This window comes from Triticum aestivum, chromosome 2B, assembly GCF_018294505.1.
Source record: "Triticum aestivum cultivar Chinese Spring chromosome 2B, IWGSC CS RefSeq v2.1, whole genome shotgun sequence".
NCBI lineage: Eukaryota > Viridiplantae > Streptophyta > Magnoliopsida > Poales > Poaceae > Triticum > Triticum aestivum.
In genome coordinates this window covers 765,934,443-765,959,721 of record NC_057798.1, presented here as the reverse complement: position 1 = coordinate 765,959,721, position 25,279 = coordinate 765,934,443, and the positions used below count along the sequence as shown (strand labels likewise).

The following is a 25,279-nucleotide window of genomic DNA, read 5'->3' as shown; positions in this document are numbered from 1 at the left end:
GCACACCTACACACCCTGGTGCACGGACACGCCCGTGCACCCAACGCACGCACACACGCACGCCCTACCGCCCGGACCCGACGCGCCCGGCGAGTCCAGCGCGCGCCCATACCCGCGCTCGACACGCCCGGCACCGTCGCCGCGGCTTATTCGCCCATCATTGGGAACCTGAGATTTGCAAAAAATGGCCGCTTAATAGTCGACCGATAAAATTAATTAATCGGCTGATTCCCGATTAATCTCTAATCCCGAGCTGACCGAGAGGCTAACGATAAGCTATATCCTCAACATTGGGTGCAGGCGCTTTGCTTTTTGTCTTTTTAAGGAGGGGTTTAGGGGTTTTGGAGGGTTTAGGTGTTTTCATATTATGTTTCCCCCTTTTATTTTTGTAACTATCCTTCAATTCTTTTATATTTAGGGTTTCATTTTTATTTTATGTTTTCCATTCAACTCGACCTAGCTACTACATATGGCAATGAAGGAACCATTACACAACATCATCATGATATAGAGAGACATGACATCTCTTTCTCCCTGCTTGGTCGAACAACAAATTTTTGTATATCTATCCGACACTACTACATATAGTACACGCTCATGCATAAATACAATATAACATATCTTATAATCCCTAATATCTAATTACCAAAATCGCATTGCAAATCCCGATGATATTCGTCGCCTGTAGATATGACGTGCTCAACAAAGAATCCCGTCAATTCCTCTTGAATTGCTTTTATGGGTTCATTTGGTAGGAGTTCGTCCCGGTTCTTGCACTGTCCCATACGATGCAGCTTCAGTTGAGTGTGAACTTGTCCGCCTGGCTCGCACCGTCGCCTGACCGACGTACGTACGTACGCGGTGCGTTTAATGGGCTGCACGTAGGGAAGCTCAGCGGAGCCGCGTTTTCCACCAGCTCCATCAGACTCAGTCACTCGGAAGGAGCATGGAAGGAACGCGTCCAACGACCCTCGGCACACACTCAAGTCGCGGTCGCGAGTCCATGCCCATACCCGCTTCCACTGGCCGGCTGTTTCCACATTTTTTCCCTGTTGCACCTGCAGTCCTGCAGTAGTGTCCATCGCTGCCTACTAGCAATAATTAGGCTCGAGTCTAAACTACCTAGCGTCCTCCCGATGAGCGGGGCGTTTTGGTGACCAGGCTCCATAGAGCCGATTTTTTTCTAGAAAATCAAAATTCAAACTTTTTTGATGTAAAATAAACTAAAAATATATGCAAATATACAAGGATGAAATGTATATGTGTGTGAAAATCTATGATGAAACACCTTAAAATGCGTCTTGTACAAAAAATTAAATTCAAGGACTTTAAGGACGAATAGTATCATGTGCTGAAAAGCCTCAATTTTTTTTCTGCATAACCCTCATTTCAGTTATTTCATCCAAAAATTTACCGGCGTGTATATCTAGGTTCTTTTTTCTGAATTTTCTGAAACGTAAAAATATGAATTTTGAACATTGCAGATGGAAGCCTCTATGGAGTTCGGCCTCCAAAAGCAATTTTCGCCTCCTATAGGCCTATCTAGCTACGCACGAGACAAACAAGTTAGGTACGTACGTTGAATGCCTAAGAGCATCTCCAACAGCCGCGTTAAAAGATGCGTGCACGGTAAATTGTCTTTTTAGCGCGCGGCCCGGTTTCACGCGCTCCAGCACTGGCGACAAACTAGCACGCGCGGGAAACGATTGCGTGCGCGCGGGAAAAGGCGGCAGCTCGCGCGCTAGATTTGGCGCACCGCGTCCGGCACGCCTATAAAATTGCATCGCTCTCTGCCGCTCTCTCTCGCTCCCTCTACTGCTTTCTCTCCTCGCCGCCGACACGCCACCACCGCGCCACCATGCCGCCTCGCCGCCGGCGAGGTTCGGGCTACTGTTGCGTCCGCGTGTGTCCGTCCGGCACCTATTCCGCATTGATTCAGTCGGGCGGCGGCGTGCGCCTCGGCCTCGGAACCTTCGACACCGCCCAGGATGACGCCCGCGCGTACGACGTTGCGACGTGGCGCCTCCGGCGGTCCCGTTGGTACATGAACTTCACCGGCGTGTCGACGCGGGAGCGGGCACAGGAGTTGGTGCCTTTCCCGCGGCTTAACACTGATGAGGATCGGCGCAAACACCGGAGGCGGGAGCGTTGTCTTAGCCTGGCCGAGATGGACGAGGAAGCCATGGCGCTGCGGAGGCGGGAGCGTCGTCTTAGCCTGGCCGAGATGGACGAGGAAGCCATGGCGCTGCGGAGGCGGGAGCGTCGTCTTAGCCTGGCCGAGATGGACGAGGAAGCCATGGCGCTGCGGAGGCAACGCTTCCCGCAAGACATCATCAACGAGGAACAGTTCTTCGCGGAGAGAAGGGCGGAGAGGGAGGAGAGAAGGAAGGAGCAAGCCGCCTATCGCGAGGACAAGCGAACGCGGAAGGCGGTCGCTAAATACAACATGGCGCTAGGAGATGCGTCGTCCTGGGACTCCCGCCACGAGCGGTTTCTTGACGCCTATGCTCAGACGTCGGAGGAGGACATCACCGAGGCAGAGTCCCAGTCGAAAAATGACGAGTAGTAGTAGTTTTTAGTTTTATTTTGTATCGTAGAAGTAGGCTATGTGGACGAAGTAGAACTATATATCGTTGAAAAAGCCTTACGCATTTTGTATCATAGAAGCAGGCTATGTGCCGAACTATCTTCATATTTGTATGCTATGTATGCAATCGTCTCAAGAAAAAAAATGAAATATTGCGCGCCTGCTGGAGCGACTCGGGCGCGTTTTATTTTGCGGCGGCCGCTGGAGCCAGCGCACCGCCGCGTGCAAAATTTGACTCTTCCAGCACGGTATTCTCATTTTTAACGCGCCGCGTGTTGCGCGTCTGTTAGAGATGCTCTAACCAATAGACCGACTGTGAAACAACCATCTTTCCACGTTGGCGTGGGCTGGAATGAACGCAGCCCCTGACTAGAGGAGCGGAAGAAGCAGAGTCATCCTCTGTTCTTCTAACCAGTCAACACAAAAAGAATGATGAGAACATTCGCAGACCCTTCCACCTCAGCCTCCGCCTTTGACCCCTTCCACCCAACACTCACCTCAAACTCTCATCACAATATATATAGCTCCACACCCAACGCAGAGAAACACAAAAAGACCTCTCGTTGCTCAGGCCTCAGCTCACACCCAGCGCCAGGTTCCCTCTCTTCGTCGTCGCTCGCGAAACAATTAATGTCTTCTTCTTCCAGCGCTCGAAGCAGCCGCGTGGCCACTTGCCTCGTGCTGGTTCTCCTGCTCGTCAGCCTGCGAGAAGCCTCCGCGGGGCGTCTGCTCCTGCCGGCCGGTGACCTGTCCAGCGAAGTGAAGGACCAGGCCGTCGTCGACAAGTACGCGCCGCTTCTGCTCGCCATGCTGCCGAGGGCCCCGACGCCGCCGTCCGCCCCGAGCGGCGGCACGAATGAGGCCGGGAACTGATGCAGCGTTTTCTTAGAATCGGAATTGGTTGAAAATAGTGATGGGATCCATAATACTTGTAGGATATACGTTCAGTGGTAGATGGTCTCTGGTCCGTTTTGCTACAAAATACTTGTACAGGATTGTTAGAGGGAAACGGACATATTGTGTAGGATATACTCCCAAATATTATATACCTTCATTCTTTCGTTTGCCCCTGAAGTATTTGTTGATTGGAACAGTTTTATCTTGATCCATTCTTTGAACAATTGATTGTTCACATCATAGTCACCGATTCAAGATGCTACTGGCACTAAGAATATCCCAGCTCCGCACAAATTCGGGTCCGGTCATGGTAAGCTCTGTTACTCCGTGAATTTCCAGGTATCTCAAGGTTGGGCAGCTGCCCGATTGGTGGGAGATGCACGCATGAATTGCAGTCTGTGTTTCAAGTATACAACTGAAGACACGTGGATGTTTCCAAGCCATGTGGAATACATCCGGCTAAAGGATCCATTAATAATTAGATATTCGGAATTAGAGGGAGTCCTGCGCGCCTCTCCACTGAGCGCCTCCCCCTCTCCCTGCGCGCCGGCGGCCACTCCGGCCCCAGCGGACACCAAACCTCGTCGGCTTCCGCTCCGGGGCCGACGCCCACCCCGGCGCTCCCGTATGGCGTCCATGGTCTCACTCTCTGCCGGCTCTTCCTCCTCCCCGAGCCCGTCGCCCGCTCCCCCGCCGCCTAGGCCGCAGATCCGCTCCCTCGCCGTCGTCCCCGGGCCGGAGGTGCTGGGCACGCGCTTCGGTCCGATATGCCAGGCCCCGGGTGCTGGCCCCTCCCGCCCCCCTGTGGCGACTAGGCTGGGGTGGCAGACCAAGACCGGCAGGCGGCCTCGGAGTCCCACACACCGGCCTCCGTCCCCGCCGGCGCAGCAGCGGCGCCAAGGCTTCACCTTGCCCACGCTGAGGCCACCCAGATCCAACATCCCGCCGGAGCTGCACGGCTGCTGCTACAACTGTGGAGACGAGGGTCATATCTCTGCGGAGTGCTGGAACAAGACCAGATGCGTCCGTTGTGGAGGGGAGGGGCACATCGCGCGGGAGTGCCTGACCCCCTCCCGGCGTTCCCCGCCGGTGGTGGGGCGCTCGCCGCCTGGGCGGGGCGCTTCTCCTGGACAGGCGCGGGTTCTGTCGAGCTCGCCGGCGCAGGCTTCGCCCCCTGGTCAGGCGCGGGGTCAGGCAAGCTTACCCGCTTCTGCTCCAAGCCGCGTTGCAGTTCCACCGCCGCCGCCGCCGGGGCCGCCTCCCCCAGGCACTGTTCGCTTGCCGCGCCCGTGGAGCGAGGTGGCGCAGTCGTCTTCCATGGCGAGCGTGCTGGGGCCGGAGTTTGCCATCCCGTTCGACCGCGCTGTGGTGGACTCGGCGTCCGTAGCGCCGCCCGTGGAACAGGTGGAGGACTGTTACCTGGAAGACTCGGAGGATCTGCGACGCATGGAGGCGGAGCTTTCCCGCGCGGTCGTGGTGACCGTCACGGGTACGAGGCCGCGCATGGACTTGGCCACGGCGGCCGAGGCGCTTCACGCCGAGTTCGGCATCGGGCCAAACGACATGTCCATTCGTCCCTTCCACCCCGAGGATTTCCTTGTCCTGTGGAAGCATCAGATGATCTGGCAGATCATGGTGGACCGTGGGCAGGCTCCGGGGCAAGGATTCTCCTTGGCCCTGCGACCGTGGACGCGGCAGGCGCAGGCTTCAGGAGCTAGCTTGCCGTTTCTGGTGCCGCTCAAGCTGGTGGGTGTGCCGGCGCACGCATGGACGCGCCGGGCCGCTGAGGCCGTCCTGCGTGGCCTCGGCTTCGTTGTTCAGGTGGACGAGCGCACGGCGCGGAGGTTCGACATGTCCGGGTTCCACGTTTGGCTCAAGACGACCGATCCTTCAAGAATTCAGGCTCGCCGCAGGCTCTACGTGCCGGAACCAGTGCTGGTGGATGGGGCACCGGAGGCGCTTTGGTACCCTGTTCAGATCGTCAAGCTTGCGCCGCTGGTGCGTGTCGGCCCTAGTGGAGGGGGCGCCCCCCCCCCCCGCGCCGCCACCCTCCCCGCCGTCGAACGAGGATGACCGCGCACAGGACCATCTTGGCGGCGCGACGCGGCCGGGGCAGGAAGAGTCCGGTGAGTCGCAAGGATCCACGAAGGCGCCGGGGCCGGAGCCGGCGCCGATGCAGAGAAGGGTTGCCCAGGGGCGTGGAGGTGGTGCTGCGAGCCGGGCGCTCGTCGGTGGGGCCGGCAGCAAAGGTGGGCCCTCTGACGAGGCCGCTTGCATCCAAGACCCTGCTTTGCAGGTGGCCCCTCCCACCCGCCCGGCTTTACAGTTGGCCCCCCTGGCCCGCAGTGTGATGGACGCGCGTGCTCCAGCACCCTGCGCGGCTTCGTCCTGCGGTTCAAACGGGGAGGCGCCCGAGGCAGACGGCTGCGTCTCCGTGGATGGCCTGGGCTCCCCGACATCTGTCTACCTGAGCAGGTGGAACCAGCGCTAGCCAGGAAAGGACAGTCCTGCCATTCTTTTGACCAACGACCTTGTGGGGGAGGGGGGATCCGAGGCGGGCCGGGACGGATATGGCTACAAGACGCAGCAACAGGCAGATACATGTGGGGTCCATCGACTGCGCTTTAATCGAGACCGCGGGATTTGACCCGAGGGTGGGGCATGTGCATGCATGCTCTGAGAGGGCCAGCGACCATTTGTTGGATCCGGACAATGACAAAATGGCACGAGAGGGCGATTGGGTGGATGCGGCTTTCGAGGACGCGCTACCATGCAGTGGATGCACAGGAGTTAGCTCAGGTGGGGCCCCCCAACAATGCGGACCGGTGGGGAGCATGTTTTGCGTCTCCCTCTCTAGCGATCGAGATGCTCCCACCTGTCCACCCAGGGATGGTGGATCGCCATGCAGGCTGGGTAGCCCATGCACGTCGCTTCGAGCGAGCCCAGTTAACCAAGTGGATGCTTTTTGCGCCTAGTTGAGGAAGGCCGTTGCGCCAGTTTTGTCGACCCCACCGGCCATGCCTCATGCAGCTTCACAGCGGCGTACTAGGCAGCAGAGAATGCCCGTCTCCAACCCTCGGAGGAGTGCCAGAATCTCCAGGGGCGTTGGGCGAGGCTCGACAGCAACAAAACAGCAAGGAGTGCTGATCCGGAAGCTATGCCTAGCAAACGAAGCTGAGATCATCACCGACGAGGCGCTCGACGCATATGCTCAATTATTTGACCAGCCACTCTCGGAGGGCCACATCAAGGCAATCCTGGCCTTGTTCGGATGGGAGGCCTCGGCGCTGCCGCTTGGGGACGTGAAGTTGGTGGTGAAGGACCGGCTTTAGGGTTGGTGCTGGTGGTCCCCTTGGTAGGCTTGCAAAATGTGTACGCCATCCCTAAAGACCCTAGTGTGGAACGTGAGGGGCCTTAACACCCCGGCACGTCAGAGTGCAATATCTCAGGTGGTTCTCTCGGTCGCACCAAGCATTGTCTGTCTCCAAGAGACTAAAATGGAACATGTATCGGCAGAGGTGGTGGCCCACTGCCTTGGGAATAAAATGGACAACTTCTATTACTTGCCCGCGATAGGAACGAGGGGAGGCATCCTTTTAGCTTGGGATGCAAACATGGTTAAACTGTCCAACCCGCACTACACGATGAACGCCCTCACCGCGCTAGTCACGCACGCGGGAGGGGCGCAATGGTGGATGACTGGGGTCTACGGCCCACAACATGACCATGAAAAGGTGGAGTTCATGCAGGAATTGGTGGATATACGTGAGCTGATCGCTGGGCCATGGGCTGTGATGGGAGATTTCAACTTGCTGGTTAGCCCGGAGGACAAAAACAACACGTTGGTGAACAGGCGGATGATGGCACGCTTCCGTGTAAAGCTCAACAATCTTGAGCTCAAGGAGGTTTACTTGAATGGCCGGAGGTACACTTGGTCCAACGAACGGGCGCATTCGACAATGGAAAATATTGACCGAGTTTTCACCACGTCTCCTTGGGAGGACCTATACCCGACATGTCAGCTCACTGCCCTGGGCTCCTCAATTTCGGACCACTGTCCCCTCTTGCTGGACTTGGAGGCGGACCTGCGCATGGGTAAAAGGTTCAAGTTTGAGGCGTTCTGGACAAGAGCGGAGGGTTTTATGCAAAAGGTGGAGGAGTTGTGGACCTCCGTTCCCAGAGAGGAGAACCCATATGTCACGCTGGATCTCAAGCTGCGCGCCACGGCAAAAGGACTGAAGAAGTGGAGCGACCGCTGGATAGGAAACATCAAGCTGCAGATTGGCATCGCCATGGAAATAATTACACGTTTGGACAAAGCAATGGATATAAGAGATCTATCACCGCAGGAGAGGGATTTGCGAAGAACACTGAAACTGAAGTTGCTCGGCCTTTGCTCTCTGGAGCGATCAATTGCGCGGCAAAGATCCAGAATCCTCTCCCTCCGGGAGGGCGATGCAAACACAAGCTTCTTTCATCAACATGCTTGCCACCGGCAAAGAAGGAACATGATCACGACGATCCGTAGCGGAGACACCACGGTCAGCACGCACTAGGAGATTGCTTCGGAGGTGGATGACTACTACGCGAACTTATTCGCTGGTACCCTTGGAAGGGCACACACCATTGATCTGGACCCGCTAAACTTGCCCACCGTGGATCTGTCGCACCTTGAGCTGCCTTTCACCATGGAAGAGGTGGAGAAGATCGTGAAAAACATGCCTATGGACAAGGCGCCGGGCCCTGATGGCTTCACGGGCCGATTCATTGCAACTTGCTGGCATATAATCAAGGAGGATCTAATGAGAGCTCTTCACGCTTTCCATCAAGGTGACACGAGAGGGCTGCATGTAATTAACAAGGCAATTGTTTCCCTGCTGCCCAAGAAGGATGGTGCTGTGGACATCCGCGATTTTTGACCGATGAGCTTGGTTCATAGCGTGATCAAAATCTTCGACAAGACTCTGGCCGCGTGGCTGGCCGTGGACCTTCCCTCCATTGTGGGAAACCACCAGAGCGCGTTCGTGCGGGGACGTTCGATCCACGACAACTTTATGCTCGTCCAATGCACAACAAGGAGGCTTCACGCCCTGCGGGACCCGGCCATCATGCTAAAGCTGGATATATCTAAGGCTTTGACTCGGTCCATTGGCCTTTCCTACTGGAAGTGCTGTGCAAGGCAGGGTTTGGGGAACGTTGGATCACATGGATCTGTGGACTACTGGCAAGCTCATCAACTAGGATCATGATCAACGGTACGCCGGGTAGACCAATCCACAACACCAGGGGATTACGGCAAGGTGCACCATTATCCCCAATGCTCTTCATCCTTATCATGGAGCCCCTACACCGCATGTTTGAGCTCGCGACCGCTAGGGGCTTGCTGGCTCCCTTGGCAAGAACCGGTATGCACCACCGCCTCTCGATGTTCGCTGACGATGTCATGATCTTCCTCAAGACAAATGAGCGGGATTTGAGCACCTGCGCATCCCTGCTTGCTCTGTTTGGTGAGGCATCGGGCCTCCGTGTTAATTTGGCCAAAAGTGCGGTCTACCCTATACGATGCTCTGCCGAGACTTTGGAGAATGTGGAACAGGCACTTGGGTGCCCGCGAGGTACCTTCCCGTGCAAGTATCTTGGATTGCCGCTCACCCTCAGAAAGCAGTCACATGCTCAGCTATCAGGCCTTGTGGATCAACTTGCCATGGCGTTGCCAAAGTGGAAAGCTACGAAGATGCCAAAGAGTGGAAGAATGCTCCTTGTACAAGCCGTGCTGTGTGCGATACCGCTACATGCGATGATGGCACTCGACCTCCCGCAGAAGACAATCTCAGTAATGAACAGAATATGCCGCAGCTTTCTCTGGTGCGCAGAGGCGAACTCCTCTGGTGGCAGATGCGCGGTAGCTTGGGACTCGGTTTGCGCCCCGAAGTGGGCAGGTGGACTAGGCATCCCCAACCTAGGATGGATGAACAAGGCGGTGCAAGCAAGATGGCCATGGTTGCAACGAGCGGATGGAACAAGGCCGTGGGCAGAGTTTGACATCAGGGTGCCAAAAGCCTCAACACAAATCTTCAACGCGGCTGCTCGCTGGACCCTAGGGGATGGAAATTCGGCACTCTTTTGGGAGGATAGATGGCTTGAAGGCCACAGGATCGAAGAGATCGCACCTTGGACCTATGGGCGAGTCAGGAGGAAAACTAGAGGAACATGCACCGTCGCCCAGGCACTTCTGAACGACAACTGGATCGCCCAGGTGAGCCCGGAGGTCACTGTTGAATCGCTGCATGAGTACCTACAGTTGTGGATGATGATTCAACGAGTCGAGCTGGATCCCGCACAAAATGATGCCATTTCTTGGACATGGGAGGCTAGCAGATGCTATTCAGCGCGGAGCGCCTATGCGGCCAAATTCTGGGGGAGGCAGGTCGCCCCCACGGCTGAATTCACATGGCAATCAAGGGCACCGGCGCCATGCCGTTTCTTCACGTGGCTCGCAATCCAGAACAGGTGCTGGACTTCCGATCGGCTAGCAAGCCGTGGACTGGATCATCAAGAGTCCTGCCCTTTGTGCAGCCAAGATGATGAGAGCATAAACCACATTCTACTTCAGTGTGTCGTTGCGCGGGAAGTATGGACAGCGATCTGCCATCCCTTGCGCAAGCCGGAATGGATACCCTCTGCGAGTGATAGCCTCGGGGCATGGTGCCAAGACAAGGGAGGAAGAAGTCCGGCCGAGCGGGATGCCAACGCAATCATCATTCTAGGACTATGGCAGATATGGAAGCACCGCAACTCGATTGTCTTTGACGGAGCTGCACCCTCGAAAAACAGGATCATACAAGCAGTCGTCCGAGAGGGCCGTGTATGGAAGCAAGCGGGCATACTACGAGGAGACACAGACGCCTTCTTTACAGAGGTGGAGGAGTGGACAGGGGAGCGTAGATAGCCATAGGAGAGTTAGGTGGAGGGTGGTGTTAGTGTTCAGCGTATGTAACCTGTAACACTAACGTGGACGGGCTCTTTATCCCGATCCCTTCTTTATAATATAGTACGCACACTCGTGCGTATTCGAGAAAAAATAATTAGATATTCCAGGGTGTGTTGAGAGATTATGCTGAATGATCTTCTCAATATTATCAGCATCTTCTGAATGCGATTCATATGTGAGATATTTTTTTGCATGTTAGCAATGAGACAGTAGTACAAGGAGCTGCTCGTTCCAATTTGATCACTACAAGCTGCCTTAGCAGTGAGAGACTAAGAGATCTTCCAACCCTTCGAACTTCCATCTTCTTGTGTCTTTTTCCATTGTCAGTTCCACCACTAATAGGTGTGAAAAGACTCGGAGGTATGATTCGTCAAGAGGCCTATACGTGGACATAGAGGCGGCAACAATAATTTTTGGATAAATTGCAAAAGCTAGGACTTGAACTCAAGACCTTAGACTATGTTAAACTTCAAGCATTAGACAACGCAACCAAAATTCTGAACCGATGGAAAGAACTAGGCAATCCACATATACACTTCGTTGACAGAATTTGAAAGGGCTAGGCAATCCAAAAGTCCGAACATGCATCTGGTCCTTTTAGTAATGTCTACAGAGGCGCGTCGCCTCTGGCGCACGGGGGAAACCCTATCGTTGCCGCCAGCCGCCCCTCCCCGCTCCTCCCCGCCGCTTCGCCGCCGCCGAAGGGGACACCGGCGAAGCCCGCGTGGTCCCCGGGAAGGTGGCGGCGGGGCGTCCTCGTCGTTCTTGCGCAGATCTCGCGGCGGCCGATGGCGATCTCACGGCGGCCGGTGGCGCGCGGCGGAGTTCCGCCGGTGGCTGGCGCCTGCTGCCCGTGGGGCGGCGTCCCTCACGGCGGCGGGGCTGCCCCTGAAGGGCGCTTGGTGGTGGCCACGTGGCGGCGCGCGGGTGAACTTGTTAAAATCATGTGGTTTAGATGTAACATATGAAACTCGTTAAGAATAGAGCATGCATACGTTCAGTCTAGTTGTTGCTATTAAAATATATTCTTAATTACTACAAGTAATTATTCTAAATGTATTAGCAATTTGCAGAGCACTTAGTGCATAGCTTGTTGCATGTACATAATAAAACTACAAATGTGAGCGTCTCCACGCTAATAACGGCCAAGTGTTGGCTGATTTTCCGTTGAATCAATGCTGTCCATTGGATGTAGAATGAATGCTGGATTGGTGGCCGCATGTTACGTGGTGACTGCCTGTGGGCAAGTCACCTGATCCCAGTCCCACCAAACTACTGCATGCCCTGTCGGCTGCCAGTTGTGATGTCTCTTTTCAGAGGTTTATAATTAACTTGACCAGATATTTGTTCCTGCTATCAATGTATCGCTGATGCAAATTCATTCGATTTGCCCACAAGTATATATTTTAAGTATGGATGCTTCATACTTACATGATCTTGTGCTCAAACTGACTTGTATTTGTTTTGGTGTGATCCTTCCCAGCAAGAAGCACTACAACCAGAGGCAAAGGCTAAAACTTTCATGTCATGCATGTGCCAAAAAGATGGCAAAAGCTGACGCAATTTTTGATAGCAATGCGTGTTCAGCGACGATCAGTCCTTGACACCCAGTCTTGCTGGTCATGGACTACAGATGATCATGTCATGTTAGGTGTAAATTTGATAGCATGTACTCCCTCCGTTCCTAAATACTTGTCTTTCTAGGCATTTCAACAAGTGACTACATACGGAGCAAAATGAATGAATCTACACTCTAAAATATATCTACATACATCTGTATGTAGTAGTCATTTGAAATATCTAGAAAGACAAATATTTAGGAACGGAGGGAGTATATGTCTTTGTGTTGTGCCTGAGATGGTTTGGCATGTATTGAAAATTCTGTTCCTCTTAGTGTGCTGCTTCCGGCGATCTCATCCCAACGACCGCGTGCATGGTTGGTTTGTGAGAACAAGTGCCTTCGTCTTCGTCTCGACGGGCTCCTACAAGCTTTGCGTCCTCAAAAAAAATGCAAAGGAATGTTCCATCTTGGACATCCACAGCATTTATATTCAGCATTTCAGGTGATGTTTCTGCTCTTCTGAGAAAAAACAACAGTCACCCACCTCCTTCCTTTCAGGCATGTCTGTCTCCTTGACATGAATACCAACCCAGAAAGCAAATTTCAGTAAGACTGCAACACTGAAGTTGACCTGCATCTGGTTGTGTTGAAAAAACCAGATCAAGATTTGGAACATATCCCTCCAGTCTCATCTCATCAACGAGAATGTCGAGGAGTTGGCACATATCCTCCGTGCCGTGCTGTGGTTCTCCCCTGCATTGAATTCAAGAAGTCTGCCGCTAACCTCAATCCAGTTGCAACCTGGAATTTTGCTGACACCACTCTCTCATCAGCCCTCTCATCCATGCAGATTCGTCAAATCTATTTGAGCTTGCATATATCTTGGATGAAACCATGCAGTTCCACAAGTTTGAGGGCTCCAGTAGCATGATCATGTTGATGAACCTAGCACCGACCTCAACATTTTTGCATTTCTGACAAGCGGCAAGAAAGCCCCCCAACATCACCGCGTCTGCCTTACTAGGGATCTTCTCGGTGAAATCCCATGCTTCTTCCAAATGTCCGGCACGTGCCAATAAATCAACCATGCAGGAGTAGTGCTCGACCTTGGGAACTATTTGGAACTCAGATGTCAAGGAATTGAACCAACGCAGGTCGTCTTTCAGCAACCCTGCGTGCACACAAGCAGAAAGCACTCCTATGAAAGTGATATCGTCCGTCAGGGGGCCTTCCTCATTCCTCATCAGTTATTCAAACTGCCGAATAGCTAGCTTCAGGGCCTCGCCCGTTAAAGGAAAGACCACAAATTAAGGCGTTCCATGATGCTTCATTCTTGCACGGCAATTTCCCAAACACTTGTATGGCTCTAGTGAGATTTCCACACTTCGAATGCATATCCACCAAAGCAGTCCCATTGTAGACATTGATATGCAAGCCTCTTTTCGAGGCATAGCTGTTGAGTTCAGTGCCTAGCTCCAGAGCGCCAACTGCAGCATGGACTGAGAGCACCCCAACCAGGGTTATCTTATCTGGACGCGCCACTGCCTGTCGCATGCTGTCAAACAAGGAAATGGCTTCCTTTGACATGCCGTACTGCACGTACCTGCATGGCTGCATCATCATACACACCATACACAAATGATCAGGCCAGATAAGAAAGATTACTTACAGTCATCAGAGGGTATTTCGAAATGAGAATCGAAGTGGATCTATCAATGCTTGCCTGGTGATCATGGTATTCCAAGCGCTATACTTTTCAACGATGCCATTGAAAACTCTTTGAGCCTCCACCACCTCCCCGCACTTCCCATAGATCCCAATGAGAGCTGAGCCGACGAGTGATCCCACCTCAATGCCCGCACATTTCACCTAGTCCTCCAACCACCTACCAAGCACCAAGGCTCCAGCATCCCTGCACGCCGCAGGCATGACCGCCACCGGCACCGCGTTGGGTGCCACCGCACGCTCGGCAACCATTGCATGAAACATCTGCGCCACGTCACTGTCATCCCTGAAGGAAATATGCCCTAGAGGCAATAATAAAGTTATTATTTATTTCCTTATTTCATGATAAATGTTTATTATTCATGCTAGAATTGTATTAACCGGAAACATGATACATGTGTGAATACATAGACAAACATAACGTCAGTAGTATGCCTCTACTTGACTAGCTCATTAATCAAAGATAGTTATGTTTCTTAACCATAGACATGTGTTGTCATTTGATTAACGGGATGACACCATTAGGAGAATGATGTGATTGACATGACCCATTCCGTTAGCCTAGCACTTGATCATTTAGTATATTGCTATTGCTTTCTTCATGACTTATACACGTTCCTGTAACTATGAGATTATGCAACTCCCGTTTACCGGAGGAACACTTTGGGTGCTACCAAACGTCACAACATAACTGGGTAATTATAAACGAGTACTACAGGTGTCTCCGAAGGTACATGTTGGGTTGGCATATTTCGAGATTAGGTTTTGTCACTCCGATTGTCGGAGAGGTATCTCAGGGCCCTCTCGGTAATGCACATCACTATAAGCCTTGCAAGCAATGTAGCTAATGAGTTAGTTACAGAATGATGCATTACCTAACGAGTAAAGAGACTTGCCGGTAACGAGATTGAACTAGGTATTGGATACCGACGATCGATTCTCGGGCAAGTAACATACCGATGACAAAGGGAACAAAGTATGTTGTTATGCGGTTTGACCGATAAAGAGATTCGTAGAATATGTAGGAGCCAATATGGGCATCCAGGTTCCGCTATTGGTTATTGACCAAGAATAGTTCGAGGTCATGTCTACATAGTTCTCGAACCCGTAGGGTCCGCACGCTTAAGGTTTCGATGACAGTTATATTATGAGTTTATGAGTTTTGATGTACCGAAGGAGTTCGGAGTCCCGGATGAGATCGGGGACATGACGACGAGTCTCGAAATGGTCGAGACGTAAAGATCGATATATTGGACGACTATATTCGGAGTTCGGAAAGGTTCCGAGTGATTCGGGTATTTTTCGGAGTACCGGAGAGTTACGGGAATTCGCCAGGGAGTATATGGGCCTTATTGGGCTTTAGGGGAAAGAGAGAGGAGAGGTTGGGCGCCCCCCCCCCCAAGGCCTAGTCCGAATTGGACTAGGGGGAGGGGCTGCGCCCCCTCCTTCCTTCTCTTCTCTTCCCCCTTTCCTTGACTCCTACTCCTACTACTTGGAAGGGGGGAATCCTACTCCCGGTGGGAGTAGGACTCCTCCTTGGTGCGCCTCCTCCTAGGCCGGCCACCCCCTCCCTTGCTCCTTTATATACGGGGGCAGGGGGGCACCCTAGAACACACAAGTTGATCTACGGATCGTTCCTTAGCCGTGTGCGGTTCCCCCCTCCACCATATTCCACCTCGGTCATATCGTCGCGGAGTTTAGGTGAAGCCCTGCGCCGGTAGAGCATCATCGTCGTCACCACACCGTCGTGCTGACGGAACTCATCCCCGACACTTTGCTGGATCGGAGTCCGGGGATCGTCATCGAGCTGAACGTGTGCTGAACTCGGAGGCCCCGTAAGTTCGGTGCTTGGATCGGTCGGATCGTGAAGACGTACGACTACATCAACCGCGTTGTGCTAAACGCTTCCGCTTACGGTCTACGAGGGTACGTGGACGAACACTCTCCCCTCTCATTGCTATGCCATCACCATGATCTTGCGTGTGCGTAGGAATTTTTTTGAAATTACTACGTTCCCCAACAGTGGTATCAGAGCCAGGTTTTATGCGTTGATGTTATATGCACGAGTAGAACACAAGTGAGTTATGGACGATACAAGTCATACTGCTTACCAGCATGTCATACTTTGGTTCGGCGGTATTGTGAGATGAAGCGGCCCGGACCGACATTACGCGTACGCTTACGCGAGACTGGTTTCACCGTTACGAGCACTCGTGCTTAAAGGTGGCTGGCAGGTGTCTGTCTCTCTCACTTTAGCTGAATCGAGTGTGTCTACGCCCGGTCCTTGCGAAGGTTAAAACAACACCAACTTGACAAACTATCGTTGTGGTTTTGATGCGTAGGTAAGAACGATTCTTGCTCAGCCCGTAGCAGCCACGTAAAACTTGCAACAACAAAGTAGAAGACGTCTAACTTGTTTTTGCAGGGCATGTTGTGATGTGATATGGCCAAGACGTGATGCTATATTTTATTGTATGAGATGATCATGTTTTGTAACCGAAGTTATCGGCAACTGGCAGGAGCCATATGGTTGTCGCTTTATTGTATGAAATACAAACGCCCTGTAATTGCTTTACTTTATCACTAAGCGGTAGCGATAGTCGTAGAAGCAATAGATGGCGTAATCGACAACGATGCTACGATGGAGATCAAAGTATCGCGCCGGTGATGATGGTGATCACGATGGTGCTTCGGAGATGGAGATCACAAGCACAAGATGATGATGGCCATATCATATCACTTATATTAATTGCATGTGATGTTTATCCTTTATGCATCCTATCTTGCTTTGATTGACGGTAGCATTTTAAGATGATCTCTCACTAAAATTATCAAGAAGTGTTCTCCCTGAGTATGCACCGTTGCGAAAGTTCTTCGTGCTGAGACACCACGTGATGATCGGGTGTGATAGGCTCTACGTTGAAATACAACGGGTGCAAAACAGTTGCACACGCGGAATACTCAGGTTAAACTTGACGAGCCTAGCATATAACAGATATGGCCTCGGAACACGGAGATCGAAAGGTCGAGCGTGAATCATATAGTAGATATGATCAACATCTTGATGTTCACCGTTGAAACTACTCCATCTCACGTGATGATGGGACATGGTTTAGTTGATATGGATCATGTAATCACTTAGAGGATTAGAGAGATGTCTGTCTAAGTGGGAGTTCTTAAGTAATATGATTAATTGAACTTAAATTTATCATGAACTTAGTCCTGGTAGAATTTTGCAAATTATGTTGTAGATCAATAGCTCGCGTTGTTGCTTTCATATGTTTATTTTGATATGTTCCTAGAGAAAACTATGTTGAAAGATGTTAGTAGCAATGATGCGGATTGGATCCGTGATCTGAGGTTTATCCTCATTGCTGCGCAGAAGAATTATGTCCTTGATGCACCGCTAGGTGACAAACCTATTGCAGGAGCAGATGCAGATGTTATGAACGTTTGGCTAGCTCAATATGATGACTACTTGATAGTTTAGTGCACCATGCTTAACGGCTTAGAATTGGGACTTCAAAGACGTTTTGAACGTCATGGACCATATGAGATGTTCCAGGAGTTGAAGTTAATATTTGCAGCAAATACCTGAGTTGAGAGATATGAAGTCTCTAACAAGTTCTATAGCTAAAAGATGGAGGAGAATCGCTCAACTAGTGAGCATGTGCTCAGATTGTCTGGGTACTTCAATCGCTTGAATCAAGTGGGAGTTAATCTTCTAGATAAGATAGTGATTGACAGAATTCTCTAGTCACCATCACTAACTTACTAGAACTTCATGATGAACTATAGTATGCAAGGGATGACGAAAACGATTCCCGAGCTCTTCATGATGTTGAAATCGACGAAGGTAGAAATCAAGAAAGAGCATCAAGTGTTGATGATTGACAAGACCACTAGTTTCAAGAAAAGGGCAAAGGGAAAGAAAGGGAAACTTCAAGTATAATGGCAAACAAGTAGTCACTCCCGTGAAGAAGACCAAACCTGGACGAAAGCCTGAAACTTAGTGCTTACACTGCAAAGGAAATGGTCACTGGAAGCGGAAATGCCCTGAATATTTGGTGGATAAGAAGGATGGCAAAGTGAACAAGGGTATATTTGATATACAGGTTATTGATGTGTGCCTTACTAGTGTTTATAGTATCCCCTGAGTATTTGATACTTGTTCGGTTGCTAAGATTAGTAACTCGAAACAGGAGTTACAGAATAAACTAAGACTAGTTGAAGGGGAAGTGACGATGAGTGTTGGAAGTAGTTCCAAGATTGATATTATCATCATCGCATACTCCCTATATTTTCGAGATTAGTGTTAAACCTAAATAAATGTTATTTGGTGTTTGCGTTGAGCGTAAATATGATAAGATCATGTTTATTGCCATACCATTATTCATTTGAAGTTAAAGAATAATTGTTATTCTGTTTATATGAATAAGACCTTCGATGGTTATACACCCAATGAAAATAGTTTGTTGGATCTCGATCGTAGTGATACACATATTCATAATATTGATGCCAAAAGATGCAAAGTTAATAATGATAGTGCAATTTATTTGTGGCACTGCCGTTTGGGTCATATCGGTGTAAAGCGCATGAAGAAACTCCATAAAGATGGATTTTTGGAATCACTTGGTTATGAATCATTTGATGCTTGCGAACCGTGCCTTTTGGGGAAGATGACTAAAACTCCGTTCTCCGGAACAATGGAACAAGCTACTGACTTATTGGAAATAATACATACCGATGTATGCGATCCAATGAGTGTTGATGCTTGTGGCAAGTATCATTATTTTCTGACCTTCACAAGATGAATTGAGCAGATATGGGGATATCTACTTGATGAAACATAAGTCTGAAATAGTTGAAAGGTTCAAAGAATTTCGGAGTGAAGTGGAAAAATTATCGTAACAAGAAAATAAAATTTCAGCGATCTGATCGCAGAGACGAATATTTGAGTTACGAGTTTGGTCTTCAATTAAAACTATGTGGAATAGTTTCACAGCTCACGCCACCTGGAACACCACAACGTTATGGTGTGTCCAAACATCGTAACCGCACTTTATTGGATATGGTGCGATCTATGATGTCTCTTACTGATTTACCACTATTGTTTTGGGGTTATGCATTAGAGACAGCTGCATTCACGTTAAAAGGGCACCATCTAAATCCGTTGAGACGACACCATATGAACTGTGGTTTAGCAAGAAACCCAAGTTGTCGTTTCTTAAAGTTTGGGGCTACGATGCTTATGTGAAAAAGTTTCATCCTGATAAGCTCAAACCCAAATCGGAGAAGTGCGTCTTCATAGAATACCCAAAGGAAATTGTTGGGTACACCTTCTATCACAGATCCGAAGGCAAGATATTCGTTGCTAAAAATGGATCCTTTCTAGAGAAGGAGTTTCTCTCGAAAGAAGTGAGTGGGAGGAAAGTAGAACTTGATGAGGTAACTGTACCTTCTCCCGAATTGGAAAATAGTTCATCACTGAAATCAGTTCCAGTGATTCCTACACCAATTAGTGAGGAAGCTAATGATGATGATCATGAAACTTCAGATCAAGTTACTACAGAACCTCGTAGGTCTTCCAGAGTACGGTCCGCACCAGAGTGGTACGGTAATCCTGTTCTGATAGTCATGTTACTAGACCATGATAAACCTACGAACTATGAGGAAGCGATGATGAGCCCAGATTCCGCAAAATGGCTGGAGGCCATGAAATCTGAGATAGGATCCATGTATGAGAACAAAGTGTGGACTTTGATGGACTTGCCCAATGATCGTCAAGCCATAGAAAATAAATGGATCTTCAAGAGGAAGATGGACGCTGATAGTAGTGTTACTATCTACAAAGCTAGACTTGTCGAAAAAGGTTTTTGACAAAGTTCAAGGTGTTGAATACAATGAGATTTTCTCACTCGTATCGATGCTTAAAAGTCTGTCCGAATCATGTTAGCAATTGCCACATTTTATGAAATTTGGAAAATGGATGTCAAAACTACATTCCTTCATGGATTTATTAAAGAAGAGTTATATATGATACAACCAGAAGGTTTTGTCAATCCTAAAGGTGCTAACAAAATGTGCAAGATCCAGCGATCCATCTATGGACTGGTGCAAGCATCTCAGAGTTGGAATATACGCTTTGATAAGTTGATCAAAGCATATAGTTTTATACAGACTTGCGGTGAAGCCTGTATTTACAAGAAAGTGAGTGGGAGCACTACAACATTTCTGATAAGTATATGTGAATGACATATTGTTGATCGGACATAATATAGAATTATTCTACAAAGCATAATGGAGTGTTTGAAAGGAGTTTTTTCAAAGAAAGACTTCGACAAAGCTACTTACATATTGAGCATCAAGATCTATTGAGATAGATCAAGACACTTGATAAGATTTTCAATGAGTACATACCTTGACAAGATTTTGAAGTAGTTCAAAATGGAACAGTCAAAGAAAGAGTTCTTGCCTGTGTTGCAAAGGTATGAAATTGAGTAAGACTCAAATCCCGACCACAGCAGAAAATAGAAAAGAGAATGAAAGTCATTCCCTATGCCTCAGTCATAGGTTCTAAAAATTATGCTATGCTATGTACCAGACCTATTGTATACCTTGTTCTGTATTTGGTAAGGGAATACAATAGTGATCTAGGAGTAGATCATTGGACATTGGTCAAGAATATCCTTAGTAAGGACTAAGGAATTATTTCTCGATTATGAAGGTGATAAAAGAGCCCGTCGTAAAGAGTTACATCGGTGCAAGCTTTTACACCAATCCAGATGACTCTAAGTCTCAATCTGGATACATATTGAAAGTGGGAGCAATTAGCTCGAGTAGCTCCGTGCAGAGCATTGTAGACATAGAATATTTGCAAAATACATACGGCTCTAAATGTGACAGACCCTTCGACTAAACTTCTCTCACGAGCAAAACATGATCATACCTTAGTACTCTTTGGGTGTTAATCACATAGCGATGTGAACTAGATTATTGACTCTAGTAAACCCTTTGGGTGTTGGTCACATGAAGATGTGAACTATATGTGTTAATCATATACAGATATGAATATTGGTATTAAATCACATGGCGATGTGAACTAGATTATTGACTCTAGTGCAAGTGGGAGACTGAAGGAAATATGCCCTAGAGGCAATAATAAAGTTATTATTTATTTCCTTATTTCATGATAAATGTTTATTATTCATGCTAGAATTGTATTAACCGGAAACATGATACATGTGTGAATACATAGACAAACATAACGTCACTAGTATGCCTCTATTTGACTAGCTCATTAATCAAAGATGGTTATGTTTCCTAACCATAGACATGTGTTGTCATTTGATTAACAGGATCACATCATTAGGAGAATGATGTGATTGACATGACCCATTCCGTTATCCTAGCACTTGATCGTTTAGTATATTGCTATTGCTTTCTTCATGACTTATACACGTTCCTGTAACTATGAGATTATGCAACTCCCGTCGGAGGAACACTTTGGGTGCTACCAAACGTCACAACATAACTGGGTGATTATAAACGAGTACTACAGGTGTCTCCGAAGGTACATGTTGGGTTGGTGTATTTCGAGATTAGGTTTTGTCACTCCGATTGTCGGAGAGGTATCTCTGGGCCCTCTCGGTAATGCACATCACTATAAGCCTTGCAAGCAATGTAGCTAATGAGTTAGTTATGGAATGATGCATTACGTAACGAGTAAAGAGACTTGCCGGTAACGAGATTGAACTAGGTATTGGATACCGACGATCGAATCTCGGGCAAGTAACATACCGATGACAAAGGGAACAAAGTATGTTGTTATGCGGTTTGACCGATAAAGATCTTCGTATAATATGTAGGAGCCAATATGGGCATCCAGGTTCCGCTATTGGTTATTGACCAAGAATAGTTCTAGGTCATGTCTACATAGTTCTCGAACCCGTAGGGTCCGCACGCTTAAGGTTTCGATGACAGTTATATTATGAGTTTATGAGTTTTGATGTACCGAAGGAGTTCGGAGTCCCAGATGAGATCAGGGACATGACGAGGAGTCTCGAAATGGTCGAGACATAAAGATCGATATATTGGACGACTATATTCGGAGTTCGGAAAGGATCCGAGTGATTCGGGTATTTTTCGGAGTACCGGAGAGTTACGGGAATTCGCCGGGGAGTATATGGGCCTTATTGGGCTTTAGGGGAAAGAGAGAGGAGAGGTTGGGCGCCCCCCCAAGGCCTAGTCCGAATTGGACTAGGGGGAGGGGCTGCGCCCCCTCCTTCCTTCTCTTCTCTTCCCCCTTTCCTTGACTCCTACTCCTACTACTTGGAAGGGGGGAATCCTACTCCCGGTGGGAGTGGGACTCCTCCTTGGTGCGCCTCCTCCTAGGCCGGCCACCCCCTCCCTTGCTTCTTTATATATGGGGGCAGGGGGGCACCCTAGAACACACAAGTTGATCTACGGATCGTTTCTTAGCCGTGTGCGGTTCCCCCCTCCACCATATTCCACCTCGGTCATATCGTCGCGGAGTTTAGGCGAAGCCCTGCGCCGGTAGAGCATCATCGTCGTCACCACACCGTCGTGCTGACAGAACTCATCCCCGACACTTTGCTGGATCGGAGTCCGGGGATCGTCATCGAGCTGAACGTGTGCTGAACTCGGAGGCCCCATACGTTCGGTGCTTGGATCGGTCAGATCGTGAAGACGTACGACTACATCAACCGCGTTGTGCTAAACGCTTCCGCTTACGGTCTACGAGGGTACGTGGACGAACACTCTCCCCTCTTGTTGCTATGCCATCACCATGATCTTGCGTGTGCGTAGGAATTTTTTTGATATTACTACGTTCCCCAATAATCCCCGCCCGCTCATACTATGCTTTTATGATGGAGTTCCAAGAGACAACGTCCCGTTAGGGAATTCTATCGAACACCTTGCGATCGGCGCGGGGACAGCCGAGGTTGGAGTACATGGTGATGAGGGAATGGTCGGTGTGGTCGTGGCTCTGCAGCCCCAGCTTCTGCAGGAGCGCGTGCGCAGAGACGGCGAAGGTGGGCGCCAGGCACCGGGCTGCGGCTAGGAGGAGCAAAGGGAGAGTGTAGGTGTAGGCACCGGGGCGGAGCGCGGAGCAGAGCATTAGGAGGGAGAGTTGGAGGCGGCGAAGAAGCGCAGGGGGATGTTGACGGAGAAAGACGGCGCGGTGGGAGTTGAGCAGGAGCACGGCGTAGTCGGAGGAGGAGGAGAACGACGGCGCGGCCGCGGAGGAATCCATCGCTGGTAAGGTTCCTTTGGTATTCCTCATTTCACTTTCGACAACACAGTTCTTAGGGGGGCCACCGCAATGGCAACGCCGCCGCCGCTGCCACCAGCTTTCGTATACCAAATCAACACGAGGGATGAGTGGGCGGAGCTTCAGGGCACCGGCGAGACGCTCGGCGGCGACCTCGACTGCTCCACTGGCTGCTTCCACCTCAGCGGCCTCGGTCAGGTACCCCCGACTAAACACAATCTCTTCGATCTCTTCCGACCTATCTCCCTTGCTCCAGATCTCTCGGTTTGTCAGATTATAGCATACACCCTCCATTCCTAAATATAAGTCTTTTTAGGGCATGTACAATGGTTGATAAGGCGGTCTTATCTTATGGCTTGCATGTAATTTAGAGATGACAAAAAAGTATGTCTACAATGGGTTATATCTTAGCCTTATCTTCAATAACTTGTCATTCCTTAAAACATGGTGAGACAAATTATGCTAAGAGATCATCTTTTGTCTTCTCTTAAATAAGAGAAGGCAAGCCTTTTCTTATGAGTTATCTCTCCTCCACCTCATCAATTATCCTAGGTGGCACTCCTAAGATAGCACCATTGTACATGCCCTTACACATTTCAAATGGACTACAACATACACATGTATCTAGACATATTTTAGAGTGTAGATTCACTCATTTTGCTCCATATGTAGTCACTTGTTGGGATCTCTTAAAAGAATTATATTTGGGAACGGAGGGAGTAGATTCTATCTGATTTGGCAGTAGATTTCTTCCCTGTATTGCTTGATTCGGACTTAGGCATGGGCGCATGGCTATGGATTTTGTTGCTCTGATGATGCCCAATAATCAATACAAGATGGCTGTTCTGACTGAATCTTTTAGTTAGTTTGTTAGGTTGGTACTACTGAGTAAGTTGTAATACACTAGCAAGCTATTGAAGAATGATTCATGGAACGAAATGTAGATCAATGCACATATCACAACATATTATACCAAATGAAAACCAAATTCAACAAATTTCTTGTATTGAGAAATTAATGATGAAAATGATGCGTTCTTAAGCTGTGTTTTCGCGAAAAGGGACAGACATGTTTATGCACATAGTCTGCAATATGCTCTTACTACACTAGTTTTGAGGCGTTTTTTACTTATTCACATGATACATTATATTCCCATTCACTTTCTTGAACTGTCGCACATGTTCAGTTGTTGTAATATCTGTTTCTTGAGCACTGACTCCTACTGTACCATCTTCAATTGAATCAGTGTTATGCCTGTTCCAGGAGACTATATCAAAATTTTAATTGTGCATATCATCCCTTATTTCGTTGGTATGACTTGATCTGGAATCTTTCCTTTTTTCAGAAAATATGAATCGCATGCATTCATCCTTTTTTTCTTGCGTATATGTGCGTTGGTCCTTCTCAAAAGCCAAGTTTATTTAATCTTTGACTTGGTGTAGGTGAAGATGACGCTAAAGAATTATTTCCGCAGGCAAAATGATCTATACCTGCTACAAGTTAACACTGCCAAGGTAATGATTTTTAAACATCCATTTTATTTCTTCTCCCATCATGTTATTGTAGCTATTGAGGAAATTCCCAAATTTTTGTATGTTTAATTATCTATCTTTAAATCTATATTTACTACTCCATCTATCCCAAAATAAGTGTCTCAAGTTTAGTACAACTTTGTACTAAACACTTATTTTGGGACGGAGGGAGTATGTTTTACTGTACTTATCTATTTGGGTGTTAGGACACATGCATAAATTGCCACCTATTGATGCAAAGACATTCCATATACAATTTACTATTCTTGTATATCGTAGATTGCAGATGGCTTGATTTATGAGGCAGCTGATGGTTGTAACTACTTTCCTCATTTCTATGGCCCTGATCGGAGCTTTGCACCTCTTCAACTAAGTGTTGTTGTCAAGGCAGACAAAATAGAGCTGGCGAACAATGATTTTACTTGGAGTCTACTTGATGGAGCAGCCATCTAATTCTGATGTGTAACTCTAAGGTCTCACACTTGGCCTTGTGTCCATGTTCCCTGCCAACTTTATCAAAGGCAGGCTGTCCACATGCTTATGCTAGTAATAGAAAGTAGACAAATTTAACACAACCTGAGGGACATGAAATGTTAGTTATGTAAGAAAATGGTGAAAATAGGCAGAGCAGAGCACTAGATGCACGATTGACCAAGGCAGGACGCAGACCAAATAAGAAAATTAAATGTCT

At 49.0% G+C, this 25,279-nt stretch overlaps 2 protein-coding genes and 1 pseudogene across 2 annotated transcripts; 2 read left to right on the top strand and 1 right to left on the bottom strand.

The window, feature by feature from the left end:
• Window positions 1-3,148: 3,148 nt before the first annotated feature.
• LOC123042580 (uncharacterized) lies at window positions 3,149-3,724 on the top strand. Its single transcript, XM_044465010.1, has one exon. It carries the CDS (start codon window positions 3,218-3,220, stop codon window positions 3,458-3,460), a length of 243 nt encoding a protein of 80 aa, XP_044320945.1. The 5' UTR covers window positions 3,149-3,217; the 3' UTR covers window positions 3,461-3,724.
• An 8,602-nt stretch (window positions 3,725-12,326) lies between these two features.
• On the bottom strand, window positions 12,327-23,350 carry LOC123039582 (pentatricopeptide repeat-containing protein At2g34400-like; annotated as a pseudogene).
• Window positions 23,108-25,206, top strand: LOC123042579 (uncharacterized). The gene is made up of 3 exons (XM_044465009.1): window positions 23,108-23,254; window positions 24,499-24,570; window positions 24,868-25,206. Exons 1-3 carry the CDS (start codon window positions 23,108-23,110, stop codon window positions 25,039-25,041), a joined length of 393 nt encoding a protein of 130 aa, XP_044320944.1. The 3' UTR covers window positions 25,042-25,206.
• The last annotated feature ends 73 nt before the right edge of the window (window positions 25,207-25,279 follow it).

Coding starts and splice junctions, on each gene's coding strand:
- LOC123042580 (XM_044465010.1), top strand. CDS start 3,218: ATGTCTTCTTCTTCCAGCGCTCGAAGCAGCCGCGTGGCCACTTGCCTC.
- LOC123042579 (XM_044465009.1), top strand. CDS start 23,108: ATGGCAACGCCGCCGCCGCTGCCACCAGCTTTCGTATACCAAATCAAC. Junction 23,255..24,498: donor ACCTCAGCGGCCTCGGTCAG/GTACCCCCGACT, acceptor GACTTGGTGTAG/GTGAAGATGACGCTAAAGAA. Junction 24,571..24,867: donor TACAAGTTAACACTGCCAAG/GTAATGATTTTT, acceptor TGTATATCGTAG/ATTGCAGATGGCTTGATTTA.